Below are 27,519 nucleotides of genomic sequence, written 5' to 3'. Positions count from 1 at the left end.
AAATACAGACCCTTAAAACAACTTGTATTACCCAAGAAACCCAAAAAGAGGAAGATTTGCTAGAGAAGATTATATAGCTTATAATGCAAATGGAACCAATACTGTTGCATTTTGTTGGCTAATAATATTTTTAATCACCAGTTTTGATATGGAAACCTAAATCAGAGAGCTATACACAACCATTTATTTATTATGCAAAAAGCAGATCTCCATATGAAATACTAGACTATTTACAAAAATTGTTACACAATTATACATTGTAATTTCTTACACTAATCCTCTTTAAAGTGACATGGTATCATAATGAAATGACAAAATATTTCAAACAGGAAATATGTATTTAAAAAGCAATTGAAGCAAACCTGTTTAATACTCAAAAGAGATGGTTCCCCAGCAGGTCTTTGTTCCAACCTCAGCTTGAGACATTCATGGATAACATTGAGCAGGACTCGGCAGAGAACCAAGAATGCAGGTTCAAAAGATGGCAAATCCATGGATTTCAACTCCTCCCATGATACAGCACTGCATTTTTGCTCGCAACAAGGTGGGAAATTTAGTAACTGCACATAATCTGAACACAACATGGGATCTGGAAATTCTGAAAACTAACAAAAAATAGGTATCATGAAAAGGATCCTTAAAAGTCTTTAGGATTTTGGATTTGTTTAAAGTAGCATGCACAGAAGTATGTTTTTAAAAGGCAATAGTCTATTAGCTGGCAAGTCAACCACACACAAGTTTATATCATTGGGGGATTTTTAAAGTTAACTTTTTTTTTAAAGGATCATCAGTCTCAGGAAAAACAACTATTGAGCACTGGGAATAAACAAAACCACTTGCATTATGCTTCTGACAGTATCTAGAGAAACAAGTGTACACTAAGTAAGCTACATCAGGTACATAACCTCATTCCTTTTGAAATACGTAATACATATATTAACATAAAACTCCACACTGTAAATGAATGCAATATTCAAAGAAATGTCACTAGCTAAACTAAGCCAAAGTAGTGTAAAATTAACTTTTGAATTTTGGTAGATTTTAAATTTAAACTGTTTAAAAAGAAAGATGAAATACAAACATCAAGCTGGTTTGTTGTTTTTGGGGATTTTTTAATAATAAACTTACTTTTCATTCAAATTAAGATTCCATTTAAACAAAATTACTTTTCTAATTAGAGAAAATAATTGAGATGCTATGAAATAAACATCCTAGAAATCTAAAACTATATACCTTGTGATAACATTCTAAGCAAGGTTGTACATGGAGGTACTCTGGGGTTTAATTTAGAAAGAAAAGTTGGACTTCAGAACATGGGTAGCTCCTAAAGATAGCAATACACTGTTCATCATTTAAGGATGATTTGTTTCAGATCAAGTTTGTTTCATTCTTATTTTCATTTCTCAGCTGCTAACCAAGGGTCTGAATATCCTTCAGTCATATAGTAGACATAACTAGCATTTTCTAGGTTTTTCTTCAGCTCAATTTAAGTAACATCACTACAAAAGGGAAAAAAATATTACCAGTAATTAGAGTATGATAATGATAAATTATAAAACTACCGCCTAGAAAGTTTAAAACACCTTTTAAACTCAATCTATCAGAAAATTAAAACATATTTAAAAACGTATCTTCTTAGATGAAATAATGTCTTCTTTTTACTCTCTTTAAAAGAAAGATATAGCACCAGAATAGCATCAGGGCTAAAAATTTTTACACAGTAAGTTTTCATTAACAAACAGATCATGAAAATACCACACTTCCACTGTACAACAAAAAAAAAAAAATAAGAAATACAATTCCCATGGTGATGCAAAGACAGTTTGGGGAAATTCAGTTTTTATAAAAATATTAAAGAACTAGTCTATGAGCAAAAATAACACAACCAACTTGAATAAATCTGTAATATCCTTTTCTAGCATCAAGGAGAACAGAAAATGGCTTAGTACTTAGGGCTTAGCACTAGACACCTAGACTTTAATTGTCCAATCTGACTAATCTTAATCTTCTGCAGGCTCAATCTGAAACGTTTCAAATACTTCTTACAAAAACCTCAAGAAAAACTCTAAGCCATTTATTGAGATCATACAAAAAACCATACTCAAAAGTGCAGCCACTTGAATAAACAACAAACAGGGTACACAAACTTAAATATGTTCTATTAAAATAACATCTGATTTCATACACTAAAGTTAGAAATATTATCCATCTTCACCAAGAATGAAATTGTACAACTTCTACACACAATTGACTCTATAATGCCTAGAGCCCTGTTAAAGTATCAGAGCCTATAGAGGAATCAAACATGTTTTAGAAAACACTAAGACCAGGAATATGTATAAAGATTTACACATATTTAGGATGAAATGAGCATTAAAATGCATACAGTGGAAGAATTCAGAAAGCACATTTTAGATGTGTTTTAGATGCCATTGAAGCAACAACAGAAACAAAAGTATGTCCAGAGACTTAGAAGTGTAAGTATACACATAAACACAGAGTCAAGTTACAAAAGTAACAGAAACAATAAAGATTAACAGAATACTAACAATTCTATCTGCAAGACACTACATTCAATGTATTGTCAGGTGCAAAGACCAAACAATTGAAACCCATCTCTTCCATTTTAGTATAAAGTCATCTTTTGCTGCAGTAAGTACCACAATTCTGACAGAGTTGTGTTTTTTTCTGATAACATCCTTTAAATTTTGGTGCAGGAAAGAAGTTTACAATTTATAACATTCACCTTTAGTAAAGACCATCTCTTTTAAGAGAATAATACTCCAAATAAAAGGTAATAATTACCAAAAATGAACATTCAAAGTAGTCACAAGGGTAGAAAAGGGAGAAAAGACAAACCTTACATCTTAGACAAAGCATCCAAAACTACGTTACCAAAAAGTTTAATTCTGTGAGGCTGCAAAAAAAAAACTCTAGCTATTTAATGTTCCATTAACTTGTTTTAAAAACCCTTATGCAGTCAAAACTTTTGAGGTATTCAGCAGTTTCAAAAATATATTCAAAGTCCATTTCCAATATCCCCCATATTATGTCTTGTTTATTTTGATTTTATTTTTTTTTTAATTTATTTCAACATATATATTAAGCTGAATTTTCTAAATGCAGGTGGTTTGGGGGTGCTTTCAGTTACTCTAACAAGATACCTGCAAGTTTTGCTTAGGCACTTGACTCTTAAGGAAATGTTCACACATTTCTAATGCAAATTTTCTAAAATACAAGCTGAAACCAAATAGAGAATAAATGAAAATTCAACTGGTTTTCAACATTTTTACAGTAATATCTACACTAGTAATGGTACAAATAAAAACTTTCAAATCAAATAGCTTTATAAATTTATTCATCCTAAAAAGATAACTTCTAAGCGAGATCAACAATTCTTGTTCTTTTTGCAAATGTGACAATCAACATTAAGAGATCTGCAATGTTTTAAAGACCACATATGGTATCTGTCTCAGAATAGGCATGTTGACTAAGAGATGCCTTTGGCCAGAATTCACAGTGCCACTTTACTAAGGAGACCAAGTAATCCTTACCACCAATTTTACCTAGCATAAAAATGCCTACAAGTTAGATAACAGTTTATATTAAGAAACAATACTCTGCCTTGAAAGAATTAGTGACCGCATTGTACAATATGAAACTACGGTCTTTCATTTACTGCTTAATTCCTACATTGGTTTTATTAACGCACAGTCATTCTTAATTAAGAATATAAAATGACCCAAAGAAAACCAATAATTAAGCTAAAAGCCAGCTAAAGAATGCAGCACACTAACATGACTTGTTTTCATATATTTCAAGATTGAGTCCATTCCTTTATCCCAACTCTCCTCAAGCATAATGTACCACCACAGTACTTCATTTATGTCGATGAGATAAACCACCAAAAAAACTATAGTGGCATTTTTATAAAGAATGTCTTGCAGAAAAACATCCAGTCTTGAAGACAAGAAAAATTACGACCTCCACAGTAGATTTTTCTCACAATTCAACTGTTGGGCCTGATTTTCCACAGTGATTTTTCTGACTTGTTGATTTAGACATTAGAAAATATAATGAACAAAGATGTTATCACAAAAATATAATTTAAATTACAAACAAGAACAGAGAACTATCTTGAGCTTCACACAAATTCAGTCAAACAGATTCATTTCCATGGAAGGAGAACTGGGCTCCTAATCATAATATACACTGTTTTTCAAAAAGCAACTAAGCAACCAAAATGTTCATAAGATCCCAATTGCTACATTTTCAGTTAGGAACAATACAGCAAGGAGGTACTGCTGTTATCCATTTACACTTGTAACCTACCTCCAGCTGGTGATCACTCCTTACCAACGCCATACGGGCCCTTTGCAATGAACCATGCATTAGCTTGTGCAGTCTTAAAATTAGTTTCCTCAACCCCATTTGCTTCAGTGCTTTATCAACAAACGGCCTGTAAATAGAGGTCAAACAGTGTTGGTTGCAGCTTCCCTCAGCACTGCATTCTGGAATAACCCAGGAAGCAGAGTCATCCTCAGATTCAAGCCTATCAAGCCTCCTTGAAAAATGGTCCTGAAAGTCAAAATTTGGCTTCTTAGTAAAATTGTTCTTGATGGCTTGTCTAAGTTCCTCAACATTCTCCTCAGAGATTTGATCTTCGCCATCACTCTCCTCTGTGCATGTTCCTGAGGACTCCTTTACTTCTGTTTCCCTATCAATGTCTTCATCATCTGGATCACTGTCCTTGGACAGTCGAGGAGAAGGAATTTCAAACACTGGCCAGCCAATGTCAGAAAGATTTTTGATGCCCAATACAGTTCCCATAATCCTTAGTTTCTGGTTTAAGTCTTTTGTAATATTTAGCCACAGACAGAGTGCCTGCACCCTGTCTTGGAAGTCCTTTGCAGCATACTTTTCGTAGTCCTTTTGAAGAGCCTGCAGAGATGGATAAAGTGCTTCTATGTACTCCAGCAGCTCCATTATTCGCTTTACCTGCTCAAATGAGACCCGCTGACGATGGAGGTGCTCATGGTAACCCGAGTAACCCAAAGCACTAGTTCCATGTGTTGATTTGCAAACTCCTTCTCCTGAAGTACCATTGAGACTGGCTCCATTTTTTCCAGAGGAGAAGTTTCCATAGTCGACTTTGAAGGTGAGGATTTCATTGATGATATCGGGGATAGCTTGACGGGCTGCATAGAGATAAAGGTCTTGGTCATTAATGCTCCGGCCAGCATGCCAAGCTTGCAGCTCCAGCCAGATCAGTTCATTGGATCGGTTCAACCAGACAGAGGAAGTGTTTTCCTGTCCCCTTTGTTCCCTGTCCTTTTTCTTTGAGACTGAGGTAAGTTTTAACAAAAGCCGCAGGGTTTCAAAGAATTTTAACCGGTCTGCTGGGCAATCAGTCCTAGAAGTCTGGCGTGTGGTTCTGGGTATTGGCATGGGCACGGAGACTGGAAGCTTAGCGTGGCTACAGCCAAGGCTGAGGTAAGGCTTATTGAGATCAACATCTGGAATTGTTTTTTTTGGCAGAGATCCACCAACTGAGTCTAACATAAATGAGCACTGCACATTTTTTTTGTGATCTCGTTCTGTTGTCCTTAGGGCATCCCTGATCTTTTTCCCTTGCTTGTAGCTGTGCTCCTCCACATTCTCAATGGTTTTCCCATTGTCTTTATGCAAAGACTGAGATGGCACACTCATCTTTTCTGTAAGCAAAGAAAAGAATGTGACTGCAGCAACAAGAAAAAGCATTTTTTAATCCATTTCCAAATCACCTTTGTTAGGTTGAGCATAAAAATATTAAATATCAATAAAACAAAATAGGCATGGACAGAAATAAAATTTAGTCTTATTATTAGAGGTTACCACTACTATACCCTAAACTAAAGGATTTTTTTCTTTTTCTCTTGCTTTACCTCTTTTGTAGAAAGGACCTCAAAGAATTCTCATCTTGAGTATGCCACTCCTACTGAGAACTGAGTATGATCAAAAGTAAAAGAATGGTTTCCAAGCTCATTTTACACACATTTGTCACACAACTTCCCAAGCAAAAACTCAAAATGCAACAAAGCATTATTAGAGCATCTAAGTCAAACAATTAAAGAGATTTCATTGTACATGCAATTTCATAAAAGCTGGAGCATATATAGATTTTGAAATTTAGTTTGAATGTACCAATCCTGCCTCTTGGAAAGGTTGATCTTGCTTCTGTGAACCTCTCTGTAATCTGAATACACTGCCTTAGCACCTTGAGCCTACCTCCCCACTGCTGCAACACACAAACACTTGTTTTCTTCCTTACTACGGACAACAGCCCTTCCCCACCTAAAGGTTCAATCTCTTCCTTGCTTCCCATTCTTTCCTCAGGAGCAGCAAACCTTGACACTTTTCCTCAAAACTATGAAAAGCAGTTCAGTCTAGGCTTTGAGGACCAGAATAGGAGGAACTACTTGGCATGAAAAGAGCAGTTCTCTCTCTCAGAAGTGGTGGTAGGCAGAAGGGAATCACCTGTACGTAGACTACTGAAGTCCAGTAGCTCCATCTTATCCACAGCTGAAACACAACATGCTCCATGGTCACAGGGCCTCTGCTCAGTCAAGAGCAGAAAGGACTTCAGAATGATGACTAAATACTTTGTCTACTTTCACTGGCCAGAGAGCTAGGCCAGGCAAAACGCAGGAAGGGGCATTTTGCATTGGCAGGCAAGCAGGCTGAAAATGGAGCTTGACAGAGATGAAACATACACCCCCTCCACACAGATTTTAAATAGATTAGAAATTAATCAACTTCTAACAGCCCATTAATGTTGAAGGTTTTGGTGGCCCTGCAAAATAAATTAAAATCCTATTACGTGTAGAGATCACTTTCTTAACTTACATTCTAGATAGGAGAACTTCTAGATCCCTTCAGTTTGTATTTTTAGCATGTTATTCTCTCTTATCATCAATCTTCAGATTTCCCACACCACCAAAACACATTGAAGGAAAGGTAAGTTAAAAATTATTAATTATTAGACATCTAAAAAGTCATAATACTTGAACGTTCATCATTCTTAACAAATCCCAGGCACAATAATCTAAAAATTGTTTCAAAATTCTCTCATCAAATAGACACCAATGATTCAAATACACCTGGCAGTCCTGCAATAAATTAGTGCTATAACTGTATTGCAGTATTGTAATGTAGAATTCAATTAATTTGTAAAAAAAGTTCAGCTGTACTAACCAATTTTGAGTTATGATTACTTTTAATGCTACAAAGGGCGAGGGGTTTCACAACTAAGCTACTACCAGTTAATGAGAGGGAGCATGTGGTGGAGTCTGAGATGTTAAACAGGTCATTAAAAGAAAATATGACAAAGTGCATGTGAAGAACATGATGGAGGTGGGAAAGCAGGGTGAACAGTGGCTCCCTTTCTAGTATGAAGCTGCAAAAATTTTATACTAATAAGCAGACAGAGGCACTGCTTTTACATAGCACATGGAGAAGCTAACACTTCAGTAAGTAAGCAAGCATTCATGGAGTTCGGGAGACACAGGTAGATCTTACAAGCACCTCTGAAGTGCATTTAGCTTGGAAAAATGAGCCACATATGTCTTGGGCTACAGGAGAAGCAATTCTGAAACCAAACATTATTGCATCGATTTATTTTTGGATACTAAATACAAGTTGTAAGGAACCTGGTGTGACAGAAATTAAACAACCAAGTATCAGAAGCTCAAGTAAGCCAAGCCCCTAATTCCCAAAATTCTTTCAGTTGTCTAAATAAAGATAACTTCAATCTTATTTGTAAACAGTAAATTTTAAATAACTTCTCAGATGTTTTAAGTGATTAGTTATATCCAACCAACTCCTAAATGAACTCTTACTGAAGTATAACCATCCAACCTCAGTAAGAGCATATGCATACACATTCAAGGTCAACAAACTACTCCACAAGATTTTGGGGTGGAGTTTTTTTTCCTCTTCATAATACAAAATATCTGTTCTGAGATGGTGTTACCGCTGAAGATCAATAGATCACGCGGACACAGGTTGAGGTGTGGTGCAAGAAAGAGCAGAGTTTATTTTTCCTCCCAGGATTTATAGGCTTCTTACCACAACCAGGGATTGGATGGTCAGGATAACCCTTTCCCCCTGCACTGGCCATGAGAGATACCCATCACAAGACATGTAACAGAAAGAATGTACACATATCTATGTTTACAGTTACTGTCCTGGGAAAGTCCTTAGAAAACTATGTTAGCAAGCTCAGAAGCTGAGTTTTCAGGGCGACAAGATGGTACACATAGGCAAAGTTTAAAAAAAAAATTATGAACTTCCCAGAAAAAAATACTTTACACAACAATATCCAATTAATCAGAAAAAAATTGCAAAGATATTTTAAGATACTCATGAAAACAAAGAACAGGATCTTATCATGCCAGGAGTAAGAACCATTCTCCTCACAATAAAAAACTCAAAACTCAAAATCTATACGCAGGGATAAACAACAGCTCCTTGTTTCTTATAAAGGTATCAATCTACAACATGTGTTTAGAAGCAAAGGCTAACAATGAAATATAATACATTATATTTCTTTAGTATCACAATGTCTGTTTAGAAACTAACACTTCCATAAAGCACATAATGAAACAATAACAACAACAAAAAAAAATCACTGAAAGCAAGAAAAGTTTACATAACCACTATATACAGGGTTAAAATAGAGTTAATGTTGCAACAGAAGAATTTTACTGGCTTTTAAATGTGCCTTTTAGCAAAGTTAAAGAGGCTTAATAATTCCAATGCCTACAGTTAACTGACAAGAGTAACAAGATTTCTCCGTAATTTCATATGAGAAAGAGGTATTTTGGTGAATGTTCTCTTCAGTGACGTTATTTGGAGGTTGCATGAAGTGAAAGGGAAACAGAAGCTTTGGAAAATGTTTGTATTGGCCCTTCATTTATTATGAACTTGCATTCCACAGTTCTACACAACCAAAGAATTTACTATATTCCCTCATTTGCCCCAAATAATTTACCCTTTTCTTCCCGACATTTTACCTCAAAAAAAAAATAACATCCCCATTATGCACATTTTTCCTTGTTTCATGCAAAGCAATTTTAAAAATTGCTTCCAAAACAGTAATTGGCAGTAGTCAAGCTGCCATAACTCTGTCAAATAATTGTCTGACATAGTTCAATATTTGTTTAAAAATATATTAAACAAACAACAAAAAAAATCCCACAAAAACCTAGTTGTAGTCTGTATGAACACACTCAACATACAATCTTAAACGGCTTTTTTGCACCCGTGCAATTTCAACAACAACAAAACAATCACTTTAAGCTAAAAAGTTCTATTATTTGGTATGATTACTTAGCAACGTTAGGAAAAAAACATGTATCAAGAATGGGTTTTCTCCCCGTTATCTCTTTATGCTGAAGCATCAGAAGCAAGCAGGAGTAACTACATTTTAAAGTGCTTCACTGACATTAAAGAGTAAAGAATAATCACTGAAAACTGTATTTTGCAATAAACAGCCTGTGAAGTGCTTCAGAACATGAAAACTGAGCAGAAAAGCAACTACACCATTACTACAAATCACAGAATTGCAGAAAAAAAGGGATTAAAAAATACTTCTGAGAGTCATTTTTTTCCAACTTTCTGCTCAAAACTGGGTTTATTTAGTTTAGTCTGCTCATTATCTTAACCAGTTCTGTTTTCGAAATCTTCAAAAATGGAGATTCCACAATCCAACAACCCATCTGGTAAACTGTTCACTGTTTAAGCACTCTCATAGCAAATTTTTTGTCCCAATACCCAAGAGTCTTCCCTTGTTGCAATTCACAACAGCTGTCTCCTGTTCTTTCACTGTACCTCAGTATCCAGCTCCACCTTCTGTATAACCCCTCCCCCAGGTAACAACAGGCTACTGCTATTATTGATCACTTTAGGAAAAAAACCAACACACCACACCTACCTTTCAAAGTGGAGCGGCCAGCAGGTCTGCTGACATTATTTTTCTGATGCTTTGTTGACATACGCTTCATCTGGCGGGGTGTACTAGGGGGAGAAGCACCATAGAAAGTGTCAGCACTTGCTTCATCTGATAATTCCTCAGGGTCGGATTCAGAGATCTTGCAAGTAGCATCTTTTGATTTGCACTCTCTCCTGCAGAGAACAAGATAAACCATTACATTCAAGATGAAGAAATTTTATGTGCAATATCTGTTTAGAAAGCTAATTCATCCATAAATCCTAACCACAACCAAATCAACCTTCTATATTTTACTGTCACATCCACGTATATTTACCCCAGTTTTTTCATAACCCTAAGGATGTGTTTCCAGCCAAATAAATAATAGCCAACATAGAAAGAGGATGGTATAGGCAGCGTCACTAGAAGAACACGATCTAAACATACATATATATGTATATCTTTCTGAAAAAACTTGTGGCAAGCCTAAACTAAGAGGTGCATGAAATAAAGGTTCAAACACACAAACATAATGCAAGACATTTAATCTAATCAGTAGCAGGGACAAGAGCAGAACTCTTCCCTTCCACATTCCACCCCCTAAACCCCTCATACCACAAAGGCAACTTCTAAAATCTCTCTCCCACCCTTCACAAGACTTTTATCTAGCATAGGAGGTCTGAAAGTATTTTTCACACATTTTAACACTGAGAATATTAATACCATTAAAATAAATGAATACTATCACTCCCCAGTGCTGCCATACATGGAATTCTTTTACTTTAACACATATCTGAGAGAAGAACACACACCATTCTCAAAGAGAGAAATTGTTTGCTTATTATTTCTTTACCTATTTCTGAAGCAGGCATGCAAAAAACTACTCTACAGAACTCTCAGTAACTCTTCACTCTAGTAAAAGACACTAAGGCAAAGAAACAGTCAATCTAAATCAGTGCATGATAGCATCAGTATCCAGTAACTGCAACTTCACTCGAATCACAAATTTTATTTTACTTGCTACTATTTTAGGGGCAGACAAGGAATGTAACTCATACTCTAGTGAAAAGAGTCTGATTACTGCAAGAAATATGTCAGAATATTGCCAGCTAGTAGAATAGCAGTAAGGCTAACAAAACAAAAACAAACAAAACACAGATCCTAACCTTCTTGGCCTTTAGCTACAAACAGAAATAAATACCTTAGCATGCAGAACAGTTATGTCCTCTACAAAGCCACAGAAACATTTAGTGCAGGAAATATTCTTTGCACTTTACTCTTCTCACTCTAGTACTTCAGCTTTGAGAAGGCAGCAGGCAAGTTCACCAACTTCTGCACATAAACTTTACTGGTTACCCAACAAAAATGACCCAGGTGGTACCGCAGCACCACCTGGAGTGAGTCTTAGGAGTGCCCTACAATCTGGTCATAGTGACAACACAAAACCACCACTACTTTTAGCCTGGTTTCCTTGCCTTGGGACATCATGTTGTTACTGTGTCTTAGCAATATGATTTAACCAACCCTCACTATCCAAATATAAAAAAAAGTCTTACAACTGCTCCTACAGATCTTGTGAAAATAGGTGGATAAGTAAGAGAAATGGATCTTGTAAGCACCGAGCTTGGAAAGGGGAACTCAAGTTTACATCTTTTTGGACACCAGAAGAGCTCTATTTCTGAGAACGCCTGTGAACAGCCCGGCTGCAAAAAACAAAGAGCTCTATTTCTGAGAACACTTGCAAACAGCCCAGCTGCAAAAAACACTTTCAGGCAGAGAACACCCCTCTGATCTTGCCAAAGACAAATCAACCACAAGAGACTAAACCACATAAAACAGAAGTCATTAGTTCCAGTGCTTATGGAGCCATTTATTTTTATAGTGATCTCACTGGCCAGGCAAGGCACAGGGCGGGGTGCCGATGCTCTTGCAGAGGCTGGCAGAACAGATCCTTCAAGCACTCACGTTAGGTCTCCAAGGCAGTTTTAAACTAGGACAAGTTACCTCATTAGGAAAGACCAGTGAAAACACCGTTTTCCTTCTGTTTATAAGTAAGCAACCTCTTCGAAGAACTTAACAATCAAACCTCTCCACCAAGCCAAATAAAGTGATCTTTAAGGAACTTCAGGTTAACTTGGCCACGATTGCTGGAGGCATTTAGAAGATCTGTAGACGTGGCCCTTACAGGACATGGTTTATTGGTGGACTTGAATGTGTTAACTTTACAGTCAATCTTAGAGGTCTTTTTCAACCTAAATGATTCTATAATTCTACCTTGTTTGTTTCTTGCTATGTCTGATGAGAAGGCACAAGTGCCAGCAGCATCCAAATTACTCTCCAACCTCATACCTGAATTGTATACATACCTATACAGTGGCAATCCAGTATGACTTATTTAACATTCAATCATTTTTGCTGGATAATTTAGTAAGATGTTCTTTGATAAGAAGCATAGCAGACACAAAACATGCAGCAGTCTAAATCATAACACAAAACAGTCATGCCCTCATTCACAACAACAGAACCAGCCCTGTTAGCAACTGGTGAGATGACCTAACCAAAGTTGCCTGGTCCGCTTAGAGAGACAAAGGCACAGGTTGCAAAGCAACCTAAAATCTAAAAATCCAGCATACTCAGTTTAGGGCTTGTGTGCAAAGACTACACCTCAACTCAGAGCTCAAACCAGTGCCAATTAACATAATTATTCAGTTTCACCAGTGCATGCCTTATGGTACAACAATGCACTAAATATACAGGGTCTGAACTAAAGCAGCTACATCAGCTTTGACATGATAGGATCAATTTTTCTAATCCAGACAACACCAGACATATGATCTTCAGCAGCAACACTCTAGTATTAAAATCAGTTACGATTTTTACAGATTACTGACACAGCATTTGCAATGTTTGTGTGTTATTTACTGTCATGAACTAACCACAGACTAATTAAATCTGCCAATCTATAAAACACAGTGCTGGCAAGCCTGAATCAGATTATAATGTTGGTTATTAGACAGAATTGTTGGTTCCTAAATACTGTTGCAACCTGGGTTGAGAAACATTAATCAAGGCTAATTTCTTCTTAGCTACCAAGCTACACAGGTTTTCTCCCCCACAGCCAGTGAGAACCATCCAAATCTTAATTAGGCCTACACACAAAAAGTGAAAGCTAGAAATGTGACAAATGCAGTTACTATTTGCCAATAGCAGCCTAAACTAAATCAAAGGACAACTAGAAGTGCATAATTTTCATATTCTATTCACAGGTTCCCAGCCTCAATTTTAAAGAGAAAAATGCTTCTTAGAAACTTACCCTTAGAATATAAGAATGACTGTAGCCAGGACGCATAAATCACAAATATTGGGAAAGTTTTAAGAGCAGCATGGTTAAAAAAAACACCAAAGCGAAACACCATGACAGCTCTGAAATGCACCAAAAAAACCCAGAAACCAAGAATGTTTCCAAAAAGTAACTACTGTATGTTACACCAGGGTGCATTTCCACCAGGCTGAACAGACAGAACAGGTAATTTCTTTAATTTGCACTTCTAGATGACAATGGGATCTTCGGTGGTTTTTTTTTTAAGTAAAAGTCATGGCAATGTATCTAGAACTTCAGCTCAGTCATGGAAATCAAGATAATTCTAGGTTTTCAGAGGCCTGCAAACAAAAATAGGAAGGGGGAGACAGAAATCGAGGTAGGAAATCTGAAGCAGCAGGACAGAGAGCAAAAAGTCTGGTAACCACCAGTATTGATAAAGGCCACAACCTTTGAAAAAACACATTCATTTATCACTAAAAATAAATTAACAAATGAAAAGACCACTGAGGCTCCCATGGGAACATTACAATTAATTATTAGGCTAAAGTCACACTGATGAATAAGATTTTTAACCGGTACAAACTTTTGCACTTTCCTCAAGCAATATTCAAACTTGCAAAGTTTGTAACAGCCATTAATGGGAGATCATCCTAAAACCTGTGACAGCTATAAAGGGGAAACATCTTTTTACTCTTCCCTTTCTATCAGCTACCCACCTCTTAAGCAGGAGCTCAAATACATTAGGCACACATAATTAACTCAGGTTCAGCCATTGCTCATCATCCCACATGCAGCTTAAAAGCTTTTCGGGGATCAGAGTAGTAGAGGTCAATGGACTGGACTACAAGCACACGGCAATAAATTTGGGTTAGGCAACTACCATACAGGAGCCATGATCATCACCCACCACAATAGTCTGGAAGCTGGACACGACTGCTGTCAACAGCTTCCTGAAGTTTCAAAGACATCACACCATGCAAGAATCAGCAAGGCTCTTTCTCAACACTTCTTACGGCACCCTGCCATTTTCATACAAAGAACTGCAATATCTGTACAGGGTCCAGCAACGAATTACCAAGTACCAACTCTTGACATACAGTGGCTTTGTTTCAAAAGCAAAGTGTCTGTTTTTCAAACAGATACTCCTGAGTATATAACTCAGATTCAGCTCAATAATTATTGTAGGAAGACAAAGCTACATTAGTCTGTTCTTAGTAATGCACATTCCCAGTCAGCAAAAGCAACAGAAAATACAAGCACTGTGCACTGCCAAACACATCTTGTTAAAGTTAAGGCAGCTCTCCCTAAAGGTAGTCACAATCAGTCTATTTCAAACAATATTCTGACAAGAACTGTCATCACCCATCAGCTGCTAGTAATGCAAAAAGCAAACAGAATTTTTAGGTACCCACCTTTGCACCTGTTAAAACAGAAAAGCAATTAAGTATTCAGTTGGTGCTCCTAAACACCACACTCAACAAAACTCCGGAACCAGAAGGTCCAGTTTCTTTGGGGCACTACTAGGTTTCATTTTTGTTGCAGGAGAGAATGCAATGGTAGTCCTGGACCAACAGCACAAGGAAGGACTTCACTAAACAATCAGCAGCACCTTGGGTAACAAAGACTGAGGATTAAACAATCTAATCAGCAAAACAAGATGGAAAAACCTCAAGTTCTGCTACAGTACAGGACAGCTACCTGGTATAAACACATAATGTTACGTTCCAATGTTAGGAGAGCATCATGCACCCCTATATTTTAACCACTTTTTAAAAATTATATTTGAGGGAAGCTACAAGCTTAAAAAAATGGACACGGTTCTGAAAGGTTGCTGAAACGAAAGCAGAAGCAACTAAAAATCCAGCTTTAGATAAGGTATTTTCAAAGATCTGCTACACGTGTGAATACAAAAATTAAGTGTTTGATGCTACTGCATTAATAAACTGCCCTAAGTGCAGCAAAAGGAAGTCTTCAGCAGAAGACAAAGAAAAGATCTTGTCAGGGTTTTTTAATTACATTTTTTTATTTCAGCACAGCAGCAATTTGCACACAGTATGTACAAATAAAGGTGTATTTTTTTGCTATATGCACCCTGTTTAAATCTGGCACAGCATTTACAGGTAGGAAATTTCAAATTATGTTTTAAAGAAGATATAGTAGCAGCATAACAATTTCAGTTTTAAAAAATATTCTAATTCAAATTCAGCTGTATGAATGAAAAAAATGAAAAAAATTCATTTTTTTTCTCCCAAAGGAATCAGGGGAAGGCAGGATATGTGATCATTTATCTCTGCAACCTAGGAATGAACAACCAGTATACTGGTGGAAAAAGCTGATACCTGGAGAGCAGGAAAGGAGAGCAAAGAATTTACTTACAACAGATAGTAATTTTACCATTTACTCCTGACACAACATGCAAAAAAGCACTTGCATCTTTCATCTAGTATGTCTACATATGCAAATCTTACAAAGTCTAAGCTTGTATTAAAACACCTTACAGAAGAGACACCCATAAGAGCACAAAAAAGGAAGCAACATTAAAAAAAAATTTAATCAAGTATGAAATGTAATGCTATTCACACAACTTTTTACAGTGAAGACCCTCAGAAATTACTAACACTACAGTCACAGTAAGATGACATGGTAAGAAGGGGAACCTGTTCCAGTGCACCCTTTGCTTCCCAGGTTGCACATCCCTGCCTCTTTTGCCGTCTCTTCTGCACAGGAAGCAACCTGTCAGATCAACATCCACAAGCAAAAACCCTACAGCCATGTGACACCCAAGCTCCTCTTGATCAAGATCAAGATCCTGGCACTCTCTTGTAGAGAGACCAGGGTGAAGAAGGCAACCTTCTAAGTGTTACGTGAAAATCGTGCCCTCAGTCACTCTCCTCTGGCTGCACATGAAGCAATTTTATGACTGTCTGTCCCTTCTGCTTTCCAAACACTTTGCCAAAAGTCACCAGCACCCAAGATGCACAGGTATAACTTAAAGTACCAACCCTGGTTTTTCACTGATGCTGCCAAAACAATCCAGCTTAGTTGGAATGCCTTTGTTAAGAGGATTTTTCCAATTTCAGCCACTTTAATTTTGATTAGGCAGCCAAATGTACTTAATGTCATGCTAGCAAATTTTATGTGGCAGACATTCCTAGGTGAGAGAGGGCAAGAGAGGGATGCTAGGAGATGAGAACAGTAATTTTTAGCTGAGTCAGCTGCAAAACTAATGCAAATTTGTACTTACAGCAACAATAAAAGCAAAATATTTGGGCAGGAAAATCTTTAAGGTAATACTGGTATTAGCACCAAGAACTGATTCATTACATAACTCCAGTTGCTTCTTTTATAAATCAACCTATGAAAAAGAGATTGTGAACATAGAAATAATGACTGAAACACTGAGACTTCTTTAGTGAATTGTCAGGATGTAACAGTAATCCTTGAAAAGCCCCGCTTTTCATTATTTACACCTTGTTTATCTTTCAAAATTAACCTGTAGCACGGCTGCACAAATGCAGACACTCAAGGCTGCTATGAAATCCGTGCCACCCAAGGCAAACTACAGGTTTACACTACAACAACCCTGCTAAGTTAAGAACCAAGTACAATAAATTCCACATCAGCTTTGGGAGCAATATAAAGCAAGTATTCCTGCTGCAATACGAACAGCGGTTTGGAGCAAGACTGCACTGTGACAAAACTACTACCACCATTTCTCCAGAAACCACCAAGGAAAAGATAAAAGTCACTACTGGGGAAAAGACTAAGGTGCATCTTTGAGCTAAACAAAGCAGTTGTTTGAGCTCAACAAAACAGTTGAACTGCAATTGATTCCCAATGACAACTTTTCTTCCTTGGTAACTCTCAATTAAGAAGTTTAATTAGAACAGAAGGACACAAAGTGTGAACACACTTCATTTCTGCAGTAGACCTCAAGCACGTCTGACTAGGCATTACAAATTTCCTTACAGCATTAACGTACTTAATAGCAAATTTTAGTTCAACAGAAATATTTTAACAGAATTTTCCCCTTTTCAAGATCTGGAAGCTACCACAGTCAGTTCTGCAAATTACAACTACTTTGGCACCTTTCCCAAAATTCTCCTATATTCCTTATGTTCCATAAGCTTCCATATGTGCTTACTCTACAACAGAAAGACAAAGTTACAGAAAAATCTAACAAAAGCTATTGAAAGAGTGGTGAGGTACTGAAGCACCTTTTGGCTGATTAAAATAACATGGCAAACTTCAAAAAGAATAAATTGATCAAACATTGATTCAAGAATAAATTAAGCAGAATGCAAAGTTGTATTCATCATATCTTTTTATAGCAAGTAGTGAAAAGCACTACTGAGACATATTTAAATTATCTAAGGAAGCAATTTTTCTTCTGCAAGTTATACCAACTAGAAATAAGTATAAAAAATAAATAAAATAGAGCTCTTATAATAAGTTTTGGCAGTTCTTCATGTTCTCATCTCAGAAAAAAAATACTCAGAACTTTCTGTTCTTTTTTACTAGCAAATCTGAAAACAGACAAAGCTTAACTGATTTTTCCATCTTGGATTATTATAACTTTTAATACAATCTTGAACTATGATGTAACAGCATTTACAGTAGATTAATCTCTGAGCTTGCCCCCAATATATTATTTGATTAAAACTATGCCATATTTTATTTTGAAAGAAAAAAAAGGCTTATTTAATTCTACCCTTGCTCCATAATGCGCAATAAAGTGTGAAAGTGTTGATGGGCTTGTTAGGTTTCCACATCCATGTTTAAGCCTGCCAAGTGAGGCTGCAAATGGATCAAAGGTTAGCACTGTAGAAACAGGAGCTAAGAGAGCTTCACCCAGTCCAGTTAGTACCCAGCTCTCTTCACTTAACAACTGATGTTAAAATACTCATTGATTCCAGACCCCATGCTTCTCCTTTTCAACCCAAACTATATCCTAGCTCATATTTGAGAATTTGAACTGATTTTTTTTTTTTTAAGAATCTCTGAAATATGTTTTTCTCACTAATGTTTAAGCACTATGTACTACAGTATCAATCCAAAGGGTAAGTGCAGCAATTAAGCTCTTGGCACCTGCACAGATCCAATCCCAAGGTCTCAACCCACACACCAATACAGTAAAGCATACTTAATTAAGAACTATTTATGAAAAATCTGTACTAACACATCTGCATGGATTTTCTGGAAAATTTAAGCTACACCAAGAAAAGTTACATACTACTGGGAAAAGAGTGTTAGGCTGCTAGGTTCAACTATAAATATATAAAAGTGATAAACTGGGAAATTCACCAACCTGTGATTAAAGACAAAAAGAACTGTAACAATCATTCTTCCCCACTCTCCCACACACACTCTATTCTTCTGGAAGAAAGTTCCATTCCTACATAAGAAAAATCTAACTGGTTATGATCCCAAAGTTTCAGTTTGTTACTTAGATGAAGTCAAAGTCTACAAGAACCCTGAAGGTGAAGCACTGAAAGTGAAATAGATTTTCAATGGAAGCTGGTGTCTAAGCACAGCATGCTGGACTTCTTGTCTCTGACGTTTGGAAAAACCATGCAATGCAATGGGACTTCAGTACTCTGCACTGTTTGGAGCATCCCAAAAGCTCAGTGGTCACGCCCATGGACAGTTCTACAGTGAGGCCAAGAAGTAATAGAGGCATGAGTAACTGAATGGATGTTCTGCAGCCAAAATGGTAAAAACCTTTACAGACACTGCTTGCAGGAAAAGCAACAGCAAGTAAACCAGCAGCACAAGTAAGCCAAGAGCAGAATAAATTATACATTTACACATTAGAAAGCAACACATGACACTCAGTACCACTGAATATCAGCAGGACACAGAAGGAACAGAGCTAATTTCCTGCTTCTACCTGAAGACTGCAGGAGACATTTATCAGCACAATAGTTGCATCCCATCTTGTCTGGCTCCAGAATAAACCTATTGGGTTTCACGACAAATTAACATGACTTTACACACAAAGTTCTTGGACTGGACACAAGTGAACATTTGACAATTCACAAGCACTCAAATTCAGATGTTAAAGACAAACATTCTCATTTGGTTTTTCGTTTGCAGTAAGCCAAGAGTGAGCATGGGACCCTTATCAACTCCTTAAATAAATAAGCTTCTAAGTTACTTTTTAAAATTCAAAAATTATTTAGTTGATAAATTACAGACTAAATGTAGCATCAGTGCAGTTAACATCTGAGAGAAGAATAAAACTGAAGTAACAGTTCTGCAAACATAAATGTTGTAGACAACAGCAAATCCAACCATGCAACTGAAGAATCGAGCTGAGATTCCTGCGCTGACAGAGGTCAACACACTATTGACTAACAGTTGGTACTAAGAAAAAATGTCTTCTAAATGTATTTTAGATGCAGTTTAAAAGAATGGTCTGTATATAATTTAAGAAACGTGGTTGTCATGGAAGCCAAATCTTTATAAGCCTCTAAAAATCCCAATTAGCTCCCTGAAGTAAGAATTACTGCACATCCCTTATGCTTTCCTTTAAATTCAGTAGATTTGTTTTCATCACAGCATTCCACAATTTGCATTCCACAAAGGTCAATATCACTAGCTTACATAATAGTAAAACCAACCTTGACACAGACAGCACTAATTAACAGACATAAAAACAACCCAAGCAGCCACACAACACAGACTAATCCTTACTGCAACAAATGCCAAAGACATCTCAACTAGCACTTCATGTGTGTTTGTGCGTAGGTGGAGCAATCAGTCATTCATCCCAATCTTGCACATGTAAACAAGAAAATGCAATACATGTAGAATAGAGATTACATCTTACCTCATTTAAATGCATGGGAGAAAAAAAAAAAACTATGGCAAAGCTCTATATACTTAAATCATTTTTCCCACTGAAGCTATGCTGTTAATAAAATAAACTTTTTCACTGCTCATATACCATCAGCCATACAGATAGTTTGGCAAGCAGGAAAATATGTTGAGCACAATTCATGACATAACCTCAGGCTTCCCCCAAACCACAGATGCTGCAGACTGACAGCCCAATTCATTGTCATCCTACAGACAACAAATCTGATAGATAGACTACTGACTACAGAAAAGTTCCCCAGCAAGGAGGAAACTTCCACATAATTCACAATTCTGTTCGACTTTACTCACAGCCTTGGTCCTTCCTTCACCCCTTTCACTGGATGTATGCCAGGAGAAAAGAGGGCTACAAGCAATCAAGGCACAAGTCAGGGTAGCCCTATGGCTCTTCATGCCTTTGCAATGCCACTAAACAAAGGACAAAGTCCCAACAAAGGACATGCTTAAGGCCTCACTTTTCTCTATCGTGGATTTTGTGCCAGAAAATCCTTGGGAAAGCCTGGGATTGGGAAATTTAAAGCCTATGGGTAATAATCAAGAAACACCAAATGCATCTGTTTTAATTAGCATTCTAAATCATCCAAGTGGAAGCATCTTGTCTTAAAAATTTTCCACTTGTTTTACTGATTGATACTTAAATGTGAATTTTTCACAAAACTCTTCAGTAGTATCTTTTCACTTATCCATAACCACTGCATGCTATCCAGGGTCAAAGTGCAATTCCATCTCAAAATCAACATCTGCTCGTAGGTTCCCTGAGCATTTATCAGTTTAGAGCTGCTGCCCCTCTCTCCCCCAACCAAAGTGTGCTTCAAGAAAGAAAGGAAGACCTGGGAAAAGGTGTGTGCTTTTGGAGAGGGATTCACAAGCAAATGATTTTGACTAAGGACTATGTAATTTTAAAAAAGCTATAAACATATTTTATGTTTGCCTTCAGTTGACAAAATATGCCATTGCATTTATATTCTAACAAGAGAGCCTCCTCACAAAAAGACAAGCAGATTTCTCACACAAGGCAGTCTCAAAACAACAAATCAATAAGCTTTGTTTATTAAACATATGTAGGTATATTGCTAATTCACAATGACCGAATACTTCTCCACGAGAACTAAAGTTAACTTAAAGAGAATGCATTATAGCAATGCACTTTAGCACTAGCCAGAACGAATTATCATAAGAACATATTCATACTCTACAAACAGGATTAAAAGCGATGTGCCATCAAAAGGATTTCAAACACCCAAGTCTGTGCAAAATAAACCAACTTCAACAAGATTCTGACCTCACAGCCCCAAGAATAAACACCTAATGATGACTCCAAAATTTAAATCAAAATAATAATGTTTGAAAAAGCTTCAGATACTTTACTTGTATTACATTTAAGTAAAAGCAAGTGCTGCATAAAGGCAGAGAGGCAGGCGTGAAGTTGGGACGCAGAGCACACACAGAAGTGAATCACAGTGGATGGAGTACATGCATTACCCTACACAAATTAAGGCTACCTAATTGTTTTGAGACATCCCCTTCCCACCCACCAGCTCACTCTGAAATAGCTAATTCAGTTTTCATTTGCTGGGTAAAGTTGTCACCACATTATCCACACCCACATCCGACTCATATAAACTGTCCTGTAATAAGCAGAATCCAGCAGAGGTCAGAAATGGCCCTGCACAGGAAATGCCTGGGTGTTTTCCATTCAGGCTCTGAAGATTACTCTTCTATGTTAAGACAGCCCAGGTCTAGGGTCATGCTGTTGTACAAACTTGATTTTAAATCGTTTTCTGCTTAACCTGCAGTATTAGTCTTTGAAGAGTCCTTTGAAAAGGAACTCAGAAGCTTACTAATTCAATTACCTTATAGCAATTGTATTTCATAATCTTTATGTTAAAACTTACTGATTTTATGTATCTTCTGATTTTGGTATTCTCACGACAGAAAAACAAATTGCTAATGCACGTTAATGAAAACTCAAAGGCCCTGTTCAACCCCATAGCTTTGACCCACATAAGGGCACATCACCACTTTCCTTTCATTCCATCAGTACAAAACAGCAGCTCACAATATTCAAGAACGAGCTCAGCAACAGGACAGCAGATTTTTTTGCATAGCACACCTGGAACACAATGCACCGGACTACTGCCTTACAGTATTAATTGATCACACAAGCGTTTTAAAAACGTTTCCTGAATGCCTCCTAGTGAGAAGTAAAGGGCATCAACAGGATGTTATTTAAAACTGAGAAACAATTGCCACGGAATTAATAACTTGGACTTATGCAATACTTCTGCAGCCAGCTGGAAACACTAAACCATAAAGTAATTTGCATCCCCATCTCTCAGCAGGGCACAGATGGAGACTTGCAAAAAGCCAATCTGCAGGTCAGCACATTCAGGAGATGACAGCAGTTGCAGAAAGCTTTGAGGCATCACAACACTTCTTTGTGAAAGCTTTTTTTTTTTTTTTTTTTTCAACTCCATCTCCTTACAACTATCGATTGCAATGTTGCCAGAGGCGATACTCCATGACCCAGCTGTTTTACCGGCAGGCCAAAAAGAACGCGATTTTATTCACGGCTGCCATAAAAACGAGATACCCTTCCAAGAGGGCAGCGCTTTTATCGCTGCAGTTCACAAGTCAAGGAGCACAGGTCACGCTCCGTCAGCCTCCCGCGGGCTCCAGCTGCTGCTCCCCCTCCTCTCTGCAGCCTCCGGCCCGACCCCGAGAGCCGGGCGGGCACTGCTCCGGCACACCCGCCAGCACTGCTGCGAGGCTGGGGGCGAAAGAAACTACTTACTTTTAATTGCAAAGCGCCCACAAAACACTGCCTTACCCACCGCAGCCACTAGAGATTTCTTATCGAAGCGCCTTCTCGCTCCGTGGGAGCTCTGCAGAAGCGCTGAAGCAGCAGCGGCAGCCGCAGGTTCTGCGGCGCGGAGGGGCCGGGAGGCAGAGCGTGCACCCCCGGCCCCGGCGCTCGCAGTCCCCGCCCGGCATCGCTCCCTGCACGGAGCTCCCTGTGAGGCAGCTCTGGCTTACTGACCTCCCCGGCGGCGACGGCGGCGGCTCCTCCATGGCGGTGGCGGCGGAGGCACAGACCAGCGCGGCGACGTCTCTCATGCATGCACCGTGGTCGGCATGGCGGCGGGCCCCGGTGCGCGGCGCGGGGGCGCAGCGAGGAGCAGGAGCAGCAGGAGGAGGGGAGCGGGTCCCTAGCCGGCGGCAGGAGCGCGGCCGCGCAGAGCCGCCCGCGCGGCCGCCATCTTGGGAACAGCCTCCGAGGGCAGCGGCGCCGGCAGCATCGCTACGGCGCGCCAGGAGGGACCGGCCGCGCCAGAGGCGCTCGCTCCGCCGCGGCCGGGCGGGGGGCGGCTCCCGGTGAGGGTTTCCCACTCTCGGCCGCGGGGTCGGGACGGGCCGTGGAACAGCGGCGCTTCCCTCCGGCACCGCGGAAATCACATCTCCGCAGCTCCCTGAGAGGGGCCGCGTTTATCCCGAGGCGGGGCGGTGATGGGGGCGCGGCGGGCGCTGCCGCCCCCTCCCTGCCCCCGTGGCGGAGCTGTCGGGCACTGCCTGCGGCCGCGGTCCCTGCCGCTGCTCCTTCCCACAGCGCCGGCAGACAGAGAGAGAAGGAAAATACAACTGCTGAGGGGAAGATGGTTTTCCCTCAGCAAGTGCCAGCTCCCTGCAGCCCTGCTGGCCCGAAGTCCGGCGCCTGCGGAGGCTGGAGCGACCACGGCCGGATCCAAGGAGGTGAGAGGCGTGAAAGACCCTTGAGGTCCCCTTTGGGGGCGTGCAGGGAAGAATAATCTTCTATTTTTTATGCTCTGCTACTGACAGAGTAATTTGTTTGAGTGTATGAACCTGGACTTTTTAAACGCTCCAGCAGCACTGGTTATCAGCTTTGGACAGAGAACCGGAGCCACATTATCCAGTTGGAAATACAGGCAGGAAAATGTGATTTCCTGAACTATAGGTTGGCTGGAATATCAATATCAACATTAACACTCGTCAAAGGCAGAAAAGTTCCTTGGGTCGGTGTTAATTGTTAATTGCTGGGGTGGGTGAGAGGGAGCCTCACCTTCTGTGTTACGGGACTGGAAGCGCAGCAACAAACCCTGGCATCAGTAAGGTGTATGCGAAACACATGCATTGTTTCTGATGGGTGAAATTTGAGCTTGGACGAGAATCAGTTCTAGATTCTGCATTTATGCACCAGTTCCTTCATTAACTGCACAAGAAATTTGCACCTTTCTAGTCTCATACCAAAATTCAGTCATAAAGTCTCTGTTCATGAAATAAAGTTGTCCACCTTTCTGTTGAAGTTCAGGAAACAAATTCAACAGTCCCTTTGAAATAAAAGAATTTTTTTAAAAGCTGAAATGCTGGATATACTTCTATTTTATCATCTTAATACCATCTACTATTTATCATCTTAATGAATGCATTTTTTAAAAAGCAGGACCAGATAAATAACGTTATGCAGGAAGACACTTAGACTGTTTTCCATAGGTCAAGAAAGATACATGAACCACCATGACCATGATGATCATGACATTGAAACATCAAGACATTCAGTGCTTATGTCAAGAATTATTAGTTAAGATACCTTATGTAATGGAAAAAATGCAGTACTTAGCAGGTTAAAGACTTTTGCTCGAGTACTTGAGCCAAAAACCATGAAGCAGTTCCAATGGCAGATACACACAATACATTCCCACTAATCTGTCATGGTGAACAAATATAGAAATTAGAAACCATAGCTGAAGGTCAAAAATTCCAAAGTGCTAACCTTATAAATTCGTTATCATCTCCATAAAAAACACACATTATCTAAGGTAAAGCTGCTTACTTCACAGTATACATGTGTTTTTAGTATGATCAGAAATAACAAAGAGTCAGTGTTACAGATTAAATTTTTACATTCTTTTCAGTTAGGGATCATTGTCTCACACATCTCTGCAGCTGTTTACAGGGAAGATACGTATTTAGCAATCATGGCAAAAATGTTTCAGCTTCTTTGCTTCTTCTATCAAAACAATCAATGCAGTGGTCTATTAGAAGCACAGTTTTCATTAACCAAGGACAAAAAACCTGATACTACATTTTGCTGTAGATGTGATGGTGTGGAAATGAAGACATCGCAAGGGCCCTTGACAAAGGGAGAAATGGGGACTGACCACTGCCACTACTTTCTGTATATATTAAGATAGTTTACTGAATAAACTGAGGTTCACTGCAGCCTCTCAAACAAGGTGGTCCAGAAAGATCTTCTCTGTATGCATTTTCCCCTTTCCCTTTAGGGCAACCCAGCATACTGTGTTGCATCACATTTTTGTGCTGTATCACAGAAAATATCCTAGAGCTACAGATACTGGCCAAGCAAAGCAAGGCTGTAAATTTGATACAGATTTGCTTCTTTGTCTGCAATTGACCACAGTAAGCAACATCACTGCTGGCATAAAGGAAGAAGATTGTAAGAGGAGAAGTTTATGAATGGCCTTACAGAGAACTTGGGGAAAAATTGAGAGATGCAGGAATATTTGGAGGTGATAGTACAGGAAACATCAGATGACATAAATCATGACATAATATGTCATAAGTCATGACATAAGTCTGAGTCTCAGAGTCTATATAGGGATAATATTTAGCAAAGAAAAAATGTCAAGGCAATACAGAGGTTTTAAGAAATTGATATGCAAAAAAAAAAAAAAAAATTTGAATTTTTTTTGGCTTCTTTTAAAGGACTATCATTGTATTTCAAAGACTCCCTGACGGCCAGTTTCTGCATCTAAACATATCAGTATTTCATATGTGCATGGAAATTGATAAATTAAATTGTTCAGTCTGGTTCTACTACTGGGACAGGAGAAGGCACAAGATTAAAATACACGTCATAATATATAGTATCTGTCTGTAAAAAAAATCAGTTTAAATATTAGGAATGGATTTTATTGTCTGATGTGGCAAAATCATGACTCCAAAATTCCAGGTTAAAAAAAACAAACCAGGAAACAAGTAACTGTCAAAACAGACAAACTTATTTCAGCTTAACTTCTGTTTTCAGAAGTTTTAGAATTAATTTTCTTATTTTTTTTCAGAAAACATATGGTTTTATAATTTAGCAGATGCTGTGATTGCTTAGGAATTACTTTTTATTCTAGCAACATGCCTTTTATTACAGTAGTAGTCCTAGAACTTGCAACAGAAATTTGACATGGCAATAGCATCCTAATAACAAAAACAGGTCTTTCAAATAGCATTTTCAAACTTCTCCTGCACCTACCCTTGAAATTTCTATCTATTCCTGGGGCATATATTCTTTATTTCTTCCTCCTCAATTCATCACAGGTATCAGACGACTTTACATGCAGCTGTGCTTTTGCCATTTGCCATTTCTCCAGTTATTTTCTCTATACAAAAAATCCTAATGAAGAAAAGAAAGATTTGGTCCATGTAGGTAAATAAATATAAGAATATATTTGAACATTTTTCTCCTAGTACCTGTCATGAGGCCAAACTTTGAAACTTTTTTTTCATGTTCTGAATGTTGCACAGAATAAGGCACAGCTTGGTTTTGGGGTTTTTCAAGTCAGTAAATGAAATCTAGTAATCAGATTGTTCTTCACTGTATGAACTGCATGCAAAAAAAAAAAATCTAATTATTGACAAAATCAGCTTAGTACAATTAGTTTTGCCTTCAAATAGGGTATTTATTTTAATTCTAATAAAAGCTATTTAAAAGTAAAAGCAAAATTAATCAGACATTAGAAAACAGCCTGATAGGTATAGTTAGCTATAGTTAGCTATAGTTAGTTATAGTTAGTCTAGATTTAACAAAATGTGCTGACGACAGAATATTCTTTTTTTCTTGGTCATAGATTACAAATGCTCTGCTGCAATGCAATGAAGAGTAAAACATGAACAATACCTGCATTTAATATCTAAAACACAACCTGACACCATTCCTTGTGTAGACATTGCAAATAGCATCTCCAAATAAAATACCAAGATGTGTTTCTACCTGGACATACGCAGATTCCTCCATCTACAGTTTCATTGCTCTGCCAGAAGATCAGGTTGGGGGTGGCATTGAAAGAAACAGAACTCAGTTTTCAGTGTTATCTAATCTGAGCTTCGCTGCAATTGATTCAAAGTGTGAAGCTCAAAGAAATTAAGGAGTCCCACTGTATATACCCCTGTTCAATCACCCGTTACCACTGTGATTCATTCACTTGGGAAGCTGGCACAATAGCTGCCAAAGCTTGTTCAGCAGCGTGGTTCAACACCCGTGCCATAATAGGAGCCAGCTAACATGACGGAGGTGGAATATTTCTGTCTGAGCGCTGTC

General features: G+C 38.3%; 1 protein-coding gene across 2 annotated transcripts in view; it reads right to left on the bottom strand.

Moving 5' to 3' along the window:
* Nucleotides 1-27,245, bottom strand: part of MAP3K4 (mitogen-activated protein kinase kinase kinase 4) — a 67,633-nt gene extending 40,388 nt beyond the window's left edge. Inside the window, exons 1-4 of one of the 2 annotated variants that reach the window (XM_088052463.1) lie at nt 27,193-27,245; nt 9,974-10,164; nt 4,333-5,714; nt 363-605 (exon numbers count right to left, since the gene is read on the bottom strand). In XM_088052463.1, the coding sequence (XP_087908589.1) occupies nt 363-605; nt 4,333-5,714; nt 9,974-10,164; nt 27,193-27,200 (1,824 nt within the window). In that variant the 5' untranslated portion in view covers nt 27,201-27,245. Of the gene's footprint in view, nt 1-362; nt 606-4,332; nt 5,715-9,973; nt 10,165-23,211; nt 23,422-27,192 lie in introns of those variants that run through there. The other variant, XM_005526928.3, reaches the window with a different exon arrangement.
* Nucleotides 27,246-27,519: the final 274 nt, after the last annotated feature.

This window comes from Pseudopodoces humilis, chromosome 3, assembly GCF_049639895.1.
Source record: "Pseudopodoces humilis isolate 2021_Gansu_Grassland_sample_001 chromosome 3, ASM4963989v1, whole genome shotgun sequence".
Classification (NCBI taxonomy): Eukaryota; Metazoa; Chordata; class Aves; order Passeriformes; family Paridae; genus Pseudopodoces; species Pseudopodoces humilis.
The sequence above is the reverse complement of the archived record's forward strand: the minus strand, read 5'-3'. Positions and strand labels throughout refer to the sequence as shown.